The 10,946-nt window shown below is 35.6% G+C and overlaps 1 protein-coding gene across 1 annotated transcript in view; it reads left to right on the top strand.

The window, feature by feature from the left end:
• STPG2 (sperm tail PG-rich repeat containing 2) overlaps window positions 1–10,946 on the top strand; it is a 446,153-nt gene that overhangs the window by 25,591 nt on the left and 409,616 nt on the right. Inside the window, exons 4-5 of the mRNA XM_029922541.1 lie at window positions 2,695–2,807; window positions 6,588–6,699. Coding sequence (XP_029778401.1) covers window positions 2,695–2,807; window positions 6,588–6,699 — 225 coding nt within the window. The remainder of the gene's footprint in view (window positions 1–2,694; window positions 2,808–6,587; window positions 6,700–10,946) is intronic.

Below are 10,946 nucleotides of genomic sequence, written 5' to 3' on the forward strand. Positions count from 1 at the left end.
GTCCTCTAGCCTTCTGCAAACTTCTCCTTCCCAGGTGTTTCTGGGCGTCTGCAGGGGACGTCTGGACCATGCTTCCGGACGAGTGTATTTCCACAGAGACAGCTGCTGTTCCACCAGGCTTTAGTCTCCTGCCAGATGGTGCTCTCTGCTGGGCATTTCTACCATTGTACTTGATCACAGCTAAAGCAGTGTGATGAGTTGGGGTGAGGCTGGGGGAATAATTTTCTCCAATCTTTGTGGTATACTGCATTTAGATGGGTCTAAAGGTAGTGCTCAGTTTTACCAGTGTTAAATGAAAGAAGCATTTTAGGTTTTTATCATAGATAACCTCTTTGTACCCACAGGACACTTCAATGAATCCAGTGGGGACTGTTAGTGGGTAAATGCAGTCAACAAAAGATATTTAGTACTTCACATTGCTACTCTTTTGACAGTAAGATTTTCTTATCGAGTGAGAGTCATTATGATTAGCTGCTTCCCATAGGATTTGTTTTCACATTTGCCTTCTGATTGGTTTGCTCTTTCAGTTCACCAGACGTTTCAAGACATGTCTGGACCCTACTTAGAAATAATTATTAACTCCTCATTTCTCTACCTTCAGCTCCAACATCATCTACTACCCCCAGCAAGGAACAAACAAAGGAAATCAAGCAGGGGAAACCTGTAGAGAAACTGCAGTTCTCTATACGATTGCATCTATAAAAAGAATCAGCAAAGGTCGCATTACACTTCATGGAAACATCAAAATTCTGTCAAAGATTGTGTTAGCCCCTATTTTTTAATTCTTGAAGATCAGGTGGGTGTAGAAGGGAGAGTTTAGTTTTATTGTGTTTGTATTCTATAACATGTGAGGGCTAGCTGTTAATGGTCCTATAAGGTAAAAGACATTTTGACATAGTAGGGAATTTTAGTGCTGTACCAGATTCTTTTTGGATTTTGCTGTGGTGTCCTGAAGCTTTCTGGAGTGCTGCCTCTCTGAATACGGCGTTTGTGCTCACTGGGGACAATGGCTGTACTTCAGTTTATTTTCAACCATGCATGCCTAGAGTGGGTGTTAACATTATCTTTCATCACTTCATGTAATGGCCCTGGCACAGATCTCAAAGGGTATAAGGAATTTTGAGAATTGCTCTCTACTTACCACCCGAGTCCATCCTTATCTCTAGTTTCTTTCTCTTAGGGATCATCAATTGGCTTCAGAAGAGGCTCTTTTCATATACAATCAGTTCCTTCTCTAGCCGTGGTTTCTGTGGTGCTGTATTTCTCAGAAATTCGTTGAAGTTTTGGAATGTGAATGACACTTTCTCTGAGTTTCTAGCATTGATAATTTGTGTCTATTTTAATAACTTCTTTTGAAAATTTGGTAGGAATCAGGCAGATGTGGGTTTGAGTCACTATTTTGAACCAGAATTATACTTTCCATCACTAATATTGCTATTTATTTCATTAATGATTATTTATAATGATAATTGAGAGAGATTGGTTTCACTATTCTAGGACTAATAGCCACCTATAACAGGTGACATTGTTTTATGCAGTTAACCTACAAGTTTATTATGGGGATTTTATTTTTTATGGGTATATAAATTATATTATTAATCCAAGCTTATTTTAAAGTTATATTTTTACAAGTATGAATTAAAAAGAGTTTACCTTTTACCATCAGTTAAAAAAATAATTTAAAAAATTCTTAAATGATTACTCTATTTAGAATATATTAGGTCAACAAGATAGAATTTCTGTAAGCAACGTTACTCTTCTTATGTTTTATTTTATTATTTAATTAATTTCTAATGAAAGCAGGTCCTTTAACTTCTCTGAAGTGAACTTTTCAGGGTAATGATTAGTTTTGACATTTATCCTGGGTTGCTCACTCGATTGAGTCTGACTTTGGCTCAGGTCATGATCTCCGGTTCGTGAGTTCGAGCCTCACATCGGGCTCTGTGCTGATAGCTCAGAGCCTGAAGCCTGTTTCAGATTCAGTGTCTCGCTCTCTTTTTGCCCCTCCCCCACTTGTGCATGCCCCCCTCTCAAAAATAATAAAAACATTAAAAAGTTAAAGAGGTTGTTTATCAGTTTGATTTAAAAAATTGATATTTATTACAGTGGATGCAAAGGAAGTATGATGGTTGATTTCTCATATCACAAATAATTTCTTTATCATTAAAGAACTGATCTGGACCTCAGGTATTGAGAAAATGAACCAGAGCTTACATGAATATCTTATAGTTTTAAATACCAGGTAATTAGAGATTCTCTAGTATCTGTTTGTGATATTTGAATTTGAATTTAATTTCTTGAAATTAATTTAATTTCTATTTAATTAAGATCATTTTTAACAGACTTTCTATTCCCTAAACCATACAGTTCTGCCCCCTCCTCCCTTTGTTAAACAATGAGGAGCTCATCTTTATTGCCCATAAGGTTTTAGATTGCTTAGTGTACTGCCAAGACAAAGCCATTCATATTAGTTGAGGATATGCTAAAACTAGAGATACTTCTCCCTGAGTCCTGGCTGACTCAGAAGTGGGATGGGTCACAGCGGCAAGAACTTGGGTTGAAAGAGACTTTAGCATTTATTAGTGGAACCCCGTTGACTAAGGCTGTGCTTGCTTTAGATTTAGACTCAAAATGAAACATTGTTTCATGACTTACTTAAACTATGTCTCATGTTCACTTTTTTATTTTTTTAAGGATTTTTCAAAAGCTGCTTTGAAATACAAGGGGATACATTTTGGCAAGGCTTTGGGAAGATTGCAGTTGCCTATGAAGTCAGGGCCTGGTCCTGGGCAGTATGATATAGTCCAGTAAGTAAAAGACATGTACCTTTAATGTAGTTTTGACCAGAAATTATTCTAGTAATTTAGGATATGCTGTTATGAAAGGACAAATCAGTATGAAAAACTCCAAAAGTATTATGTTTTGGAATAGCCTATATGAAAACTATTGCTTTTTTGTGAGCTAGATCCTGTGTTACCTGCTTTACGTGTATTACCTCATTTAATCTTTGCAAGTCTCTGTGTAGTTACTATTGTTGTACATATTTTATCTCTGAAAAATGCAAGGGTCAAAAAAGAATAATTAACATTTAAGATCATGTGGCTGTTAAATGACAGAGCTAGACTTTAACTGAGGTCTGTTTGTAATTGTATAGCCCATGTGTCTGCGTACTAAAATATACACAGAAGAGCAGAGAAAACATAAAAGAAGGTGACTCATTATTTATCTTGTCCCTGGGTCTGGTGTCCATTTTCTGACTAAATGATAGATTTATAAACCATTCTCATTGGGAATGGGGGGTTTGGGGGGGGGCAGAACCATAGCATCATATTGGAGGTTATATTTATGAAGTTTAAGTAGGAAATTCATTTCTGGGCAAATATCTCTATCTTTATTCTCTCCTTCTCCTACAGTAAGGCCTTAGACATAAGTACATGGAAGAGAAAATGAAGAGAAAATTGAGTAACAATACTATGTTGTCCTTAGAACCTGTCACCTGTTTTCATCATTAAAAATTTTAAACAAGATCCAGCTTGTCTGCCGGATTCTTTTTCCCTCACAGAATGAGTTTTCTTGTAAGAAGTCCCACAGTGATTACCTATCTAATTAGTTTCCTAGACAGATTTAGACTTATCTATCTGCCAGTGGTGGATGTAGCTTAGACTCTCTTGCTTGCACTCCCTTGCTAATGCTCGTTGAACAAACATTGTTTGAATTCTTGCTATGTGCTAGTACTAAACATAGTAATTGAGAATAGAAAGAATAAAGCATGGTTCTGGTTGTGGGGAATTTGTACCTATTCTCTTTTTCAATTTTTTCAGTCCTAATATGGGCAGTACATCCTGTATTTGTATTCTTTTAGTAGTTACATGAGAACTTTTCTATGTATATTTAATTTAATAGGGTCTAAACTTCATATCTTTGTCATTCTTCCAAACAAAACAAAGTTTATGAAATGCTCTAACTCAGCTCATCCCCTGACGTATGCTTTAGTTATTTAGTATTCTAATCTTATCTTTTTTTCCTTCCAGTTTGGCTGGTTTGCTAATCTGTCTCTCTGTTTAGTCTGTCTGTTTGCCTGCTTGCCTGCTTACCTTCTCATCAGTTTTATTGAGGTTTAATTAACATGAGGCAAAATTAAACTTTTTTAAGGGATGTCATTCTCTGATGATTGTTTTCTTTCCCTTCCACTACGCTTCTGACTAAATACTTCAGGCATAACCCGACCATCTAACTGTGTTGTTCTGATTTAGCTTGGTAGTTTTTTCTGTTTCTTTTGTTTCTTGAACTCTGACCCACACCCATTCTACTTCCTGGTTTTTTAATGTCACTTTCTCTTTGAGCTTTTTATTTCCTGCATTTCTTCTTCCATTTGCATTTTTCACTTTTGCTTTAGGAATGTACTCATATAGATTGCATTCCAGACTGCTTCGGTTATGTGCCTGTTTCCATAATTTGTCTGCTCTTTGGTGTTGCTGCCTTCACTGTATCTTTTAGTTGGAATTGTCTCAGTTCCTTCTGGTAGCTGACATTTCTACCCTTTTTAAAAATTTTTAAATTTTATTTATTTATTCTTTTTTACTTTTTTGCTTTATTGATCAAGTGAGAATTGTTCTGGGAGATTTGATATAGTATGAAAGTGGAGATACTTGGTAATTGAATTGTGAATGGAAAGACGAGGTTCTAGTTCTCTTTTTGTGAAAGACACTGACCTAAATGATATGTCATCCTTCTGATCTCCCAAATATAAATTTGTTATCCATACATCTATTTGAGGTTTTGAAAACAAGTTTGTTTGTTGAATTGTGTGTGAAAAGAATCAACAAAGTGAGTATTTACCAGTGAACTGAGATATTAAATGTGTATTTAAATCATAGCAGTGTCAAAGAAACTAATTGCAATTATGTAACTTAAACATTTGCTTTTATGTTTTTCTATTATCTGTTTTTGAAAATGATGGACATTGAGGAGGGCATTTGTTGGGCTGAGCACAGGGTGTTATATGGAATCCATCTGACAATAGATTATATTACAATAAATAAGTAAATAAATCTGACAACAAATTATATTACAATAAATAAATAAACAAACAAATAAATAAAAGAAAATGTTTATGTTCAGTATAGTTCATTAGAAATGTTTAATATGAGGGTTTTTTTAAAGTTCTGTTTAAGAAATGGAGAAACAGTATAGTCGGTATAGCATATTTAATAATAATACTTGTAATAATAATAGCTAATGGTTACTGTGTATTTATGGGCCATATATGGCATTAAACACTTCACCTATATTATCCACTTCAATCATTACAATCTTGAGAATTGATTGTTACTGTTTCTAATCAGGCCAAGTATCTACTTTGAAATTTAGAGAAGTAAGATGATTTGTGTAAGGTCACACAGCAAGTAAGTAGATAACAATGCTAGGCTTCACATCAGGAGGTCTGATTCTGAACCTTGGCCTCTTAATCATTGTTTACTTACTTTCTTATTCTTTCTAGAGGTTGTGATTTCAGAGAAAAATAAGGCTCTTTTGCCCTTTATAAAATCGTGCCCCTTTTTTTGATTATTTTGTGATATAGGTAGCATACAGCTTCACCCCCTCATTTTAGTTGGGATACCAAGGGATTTGAAATTTGAAACATGTTTTATGTTAAATAGAATACACAAAAATTTTTTTTGATAACTTTTTATTTAGTTCTGGATAAAAACAAGCAAACAAATAAACCAAAAACCAGACAAACCTCTGGATGTAAATCCTACATCATATTTTTTTATTTGAAGTCATTATTATAATGTTCTGAATTAGAAAACAATGCTCTGAATTGCAGAACTAACCAACATAAATGAATATATTTTTATAAAATTGAGACTATTACCCTAACATAAACAGAAAGCTTTTTTTTTTTTTGAGAGCATGAGCAGGGTAGGAGAGAGGGAATCTCTCTAGGACTTTGTCTCATGACCCTGAGATCACAACCTGAGCTGAAATCAGGAGTCAGATGCTTAACTGACTGAGCCACCCAAGCACCCCAATACTCAAATAATTTTACTATTGCATATGTTTTTTAAAAATCTTTTTAAATGTTTACTTATTTTTGAGAGAGAGACAGAGTGTGAGCCAGAGAGGTGGAGAGAGAGAGGGAGACACAGAATTTGAAATAGTCTCAAGGCTCTGTGTTGTCATCACAGAGCCTGATGTGGGGCTTGAACCTATGGACCATGAGATCATGCCCTGAGCCAAAGTTGGATGCTTAACTGACTGAGCTGCTCAGGCTCTCCCTACAGTTTTTAAAAAAATGTTTATTTTTTGAGAAAGAGAAGGGGGGGCTGCAGAGAGAGAGTAGGACAGAGGATCTGAAGTGGGTTCTGTGCTGACAGCAGAGAGCCCGATGCAGGGCTCGAACTCATATGCTGCAAGATCATGACCTGAGCTGAGATTGGGCACTTAACGGAGGCACCCGGACTCCCCATTATTGCACACTTTTTAAGCAGGAAAGGTTAGTGTAAAAATATTCTCCTTGTTTACATAAATAATTATATATTTGAAATTGAGAGTTTCTCAATTTCCTTTTGAATTTTCTAAAGGAAAAAGACACCACAATATGAAAATATTAATATCAAGAAAGATCAACAGCAAAATTATTGCTCATCTCTTCCACGATTTTATGAAGTAATAATATTACAGGAGGAAAAAAAGGTAAGTTGAAATGAAGCTAGTTCATCTAGTTTCTATATTTTAAGGCCATTGACTCTTATAATTACAAAGTTAGAATACTCTTTGGATCTACCATGCCTGGTAGTTGGTTATTAGGAAGGTTATTAATTATTGATTCAATTTAAAAAATAGATATAGGCCTATTCAGATCACCTATTTTTTCTTGTGTGGTTTGAAAGATTGAGTCTTTTCAAGGAATTGGTCCATCTTATAGACATATCAAATGTCTGAGCATAGAGTTCATAGTATTCCTTTATTAGTCTTTTAATGTTTATGAGATCTGTAGTGATGTCCTTTCCATCATTTCTAATATTGGTAATTTGTGTCCTCTCTCTTTTCTTCTTAGTTTATCTGGCTAGAGACTTATAGATTTGACATTTCTTATTTTTGATATTATTGATTTTTGCCCTAATTTTACTTCTTTTTTTTTTCCTACTTTCAATTAAATTTGGTTTTCTTTTTTATTTTCCTAAGGTAGGAACTTACATTTTCATATATACTTTCATTGCTATTAATGATGTCAATTGTATCTAGTTTATTGATATTATTGATTTCAACTACGTCCTTCCTGATTTTATGCCTGCTGGTCTGTCCATTTCTGAGAAAGGGGTGTTGAAGTCTTAAACTGATATTTCTACTTGGACTTCTATCAGTTTTTGCCCCATACAGTTTGCTGCTTTGTTGTTAGGCACGTTAACACGTTAAGCATTATGTCTTCTTGGAGTGGCCTCTTTATCATTATTTAATGATCTTCTTTAGCCCTGATAACCTTCCTTGCTTTGAAGTCTTTACTGTCTGAAATTATATCTAATCTTTCTTTCCTTTAATTAGTGTTAGCATGGTGTGTTTTTCTCTATAGATTTGGTTTAAATTCATATATAAGTTAAATGCAAATATTTATATTAAATATTATATTTATATTAAATATGGATAAATATTTAAATAGAAATATAATTAAATCTACATACATATATTTAAAGTGAGATTCTTACAGACAACAAGATTACTATACAAGTTTTGTATAATGGGTCTTATTTGTTCATCCTCCCTGACAATCTCTTTTAATAGACCATTGACATTCAAGGATCCTTGATAGAGTTGAATTAATATCTACATTTGTTACTGTCTTCTGTTTGATGCCCTTGTTTTTTGCTCCAATTTAAAAAAATCTTTTAATTTTTTTTTTATTATTGTTACAGAGAGAAACAGAGCATGAATGGGGGAGGGGCAGAGAGAGAGGGAGACACAGAATCTGAAACAGGCTCCAGGCTCTGAGCTGTCTGCACAGAGCCCAATGCAGGGCTTGTTTAGTTCTGTGATTAGCTCTTAGTTTTTTAGTGAGCCCATACTTCTAAACTGGATTGTGAATTTCACAAGTCTTTCTCAGTTTTTTCACCCCTCTTAGATGGGTTAGTATGGCTAGTGTGGGTTGGAGTTAGGTATTTCCTTTATCTTATGTGGAAGGCTAGAGGGTACTGGAGTTGTGTGTTTCCATTCTGTAGGTCAATTATAATTATGTGCTCATAATGCTTCAACAAGTTGGGCTCCAGTTAGTTTGATTTTCCAGAGAGCTTATCTTGTTAAAAAAAACCAAACAGAATATTCTGGTATATTTCAAAAATGCTTTTTTTCCCCTCTTCTCCTGCAGATGCACGAAGGAGTTTTTCTCTAGTATTTACTGTGAGAACCTTGTTGAAATAAATCAGAATTGTGGGGTCCTCCCCTATGACTGGGCCCATAGTGTTTTTACCTCTCAGATTTGTTTTCAATGAGCCTTCAGCAATTCTTCAATTACAGTTTAGGTATTTCGATACTGGACTGGTTTCCACAGTATTTTCTACCTTTAAATCTCTGCTCTGATAAACTGTGACTCCCTGTATTTGCTTGTCTGTCTCTCTGATCTTGTGGGCAGTAGTTTGCCCTGCGTTTTTTGCTTTCTTATGGATCTAAGAAGAGTTTGATTTTACATTCTGTTTAGGTTTCTACTTGTTGTTAGGGAGAGATGATAATATCCAAGTTCTTATGTGCAGAACTGGAAACAGGAATTAAGGAAATTAGTTTCTTTTTTTAAACCAGAACATTTATTGTATGACTAATCATTTAAATCTTTAAGATGAACTGGATGGTGTAACAGTTGGCTTTTTGGGTTTAGGGGTTGTTTCTTCATGAAGTCCATGCCTGAATCTGTGGCATACAATTTTTAGAGGCCTCATTTGATCAGTCCCAGTGGTATTTCACCTTTTAGCCTTGACACTCCAGTTATTCTCTCTTTTCTGCTTGGTAGAAAGTCAACTTGCCATAGGTCAACTTCTGAAGATGCCACAGTAGTGGCATAATGTGTGCTTTTTATTATGATGTGTCCAAATGATGATGTCTCCTTTGTCATCTTGTTTTTGTGGTTGAGACCAAAGAGAGGAAATGAGTCTTTTAAACATACAATATTTTCTGCAAGTCACATCAACGAGATGATGAACTAGGAGTCCCAACACTCATTATCCCTGGCCCCTCCAAGAAAAACTAACAAACAATAAGCAACTACATACTGATTCAAATAGCTATGTGAGAGCTTGGAGTACAATGAAGAAGCTACGTAAACCCTTAGGAGCTCAAACTCAGAATGGCCACATAGAAAAGTATAAGAGACATTTTATCTGCTTCACACCATCTCTCAATCCATCATAGTTTGATGCCAAGAAGGATCTCAAAGGTGTAACTTTCTGCCCTGTGTGAAGAGAGCAGGAGGACCCTTGCAGCCTTGTCACCACTATGGATATCTGGAACTTTTGTTACTGAGGATCTCTGTAGTCTTCCTGAATGCTTAGCCCAGCTGATGGAGCTGTGTGGAGTCCATACCACTGTGCCTCCATTGGAGAAGGAGGCATCACAGTTTCTCCACTCTTCCAGGGCTGGAGATGCCACTCATGTCTCATAACCATGTACACACGCAAGACCCTGACTCTGTGGCAGCTATATTTGTACCTATGTCTTAGACACCAGCACCAACACTGCTGTGAGTGTACTCCTGGACTGGCCCCAGCTCTAGGAGGATCTTTTTGGCCATGATTTCTTCCTGTGAGGAAAGGAGAACAGGGGAATTGCAGTGCCTTTTGACACTGAGGACCCAACTGCCTTTGGTGCTTCTGCAGAAACCTGCTACAGAACTCTGCAGTTTTTGATGATGTTGACCTCAGGTATCCTAACTTCTAGAGTGTATACTACTCTACCCTCCCTGAAGTCAAAACCTTCTTGGTGGTTCCCTTTTGCTTTGAAGCTAGAGCCATTGTGCCTTAGTCAGCAGGTGCCCTGACAACAACTCATAAGCCTTTTCCCACTAAAGATAGTCCATAAAACTCTGGAAGAGGTGACTGCTCCCTCAAATGTGCAGACATCAATGCAAGACTATAAGAAACACACACAAAAATCAAGGAAACATGGCACACTAAAAGAACACTAGAATTATAGTAACTAGCTCCAAATAAAGGGAGATTAGTCAAAAAATTCCAAATTATTGTTTTAAGGAAGCTCATTGAGCTACAGAAGAACAAAGTTAGACAACTCAATGAAATCAAGGTAATAATATGAAAAAAATATGACATTTAATTGAGTAGAAAGCACAAAAAATAACCAAACAAATTCTGAGGCTAAGGAATACAATGAATGAAGTGAAAAATGCAATAGAGAGCTTCAATAATAGACTCCATCATGTAGAATAAGGACTCTGTCAACTCAAAGTTCATTTGAAATTATCCAGTCAAAGGAGAAAAAAGATAAAAGAATGAAAAAGAATGAGAAAATCTTACAGGATTATAGTACATTATGAGAGAATCAATATATTCACTTTGGGAAACTCAATAGGGGAAGAGAGAAAAAAGAGCAGAAAGAAATAATGGCTAAAAACTTCTTAAATCTTTGGAAGAACATGGTCATTAGTATTCAAGAAGCTCAAAGGTACTGAAATAGGACCCACCCAAAGATTAAACTGAGACACATTGTAGTTAAATCACGAAAAGTCAACAACAAAGAGGGAATTCTTATTTATTTTTTATTTTTTATTTTTATTTTTATTATTTTTTAAGTAGTTTATTGTCAAATTAGTCTCCGTACAACACCCAGTACCCTCCTCCATCACCACCACCTCCTTTCCCCCCTCCCCCTTCAACCCTCAGTTCATTTTCAGTATTCAATAGTCTCTCAAGTTTTGCGTTCCTCTCTTTCCCCAACTCTCTTTT

The sequence above is a fragment of the Suricata suricatta genome, chromosome 1, assembly GCF_006229205.1.
Source record: "Suricata suricatta isolate VVHF042 chromosome 1, meerkat_22Aug2017_6uvM2_HiC, whole genome shotgun sequence".
NCBI classification, from domain to species: domain Eukaryota; kingdom Metazoa; phylum Chordata; class Mammalia; order Carnivora; family Herpestidae; genus Suricata; species Suricata suricatta.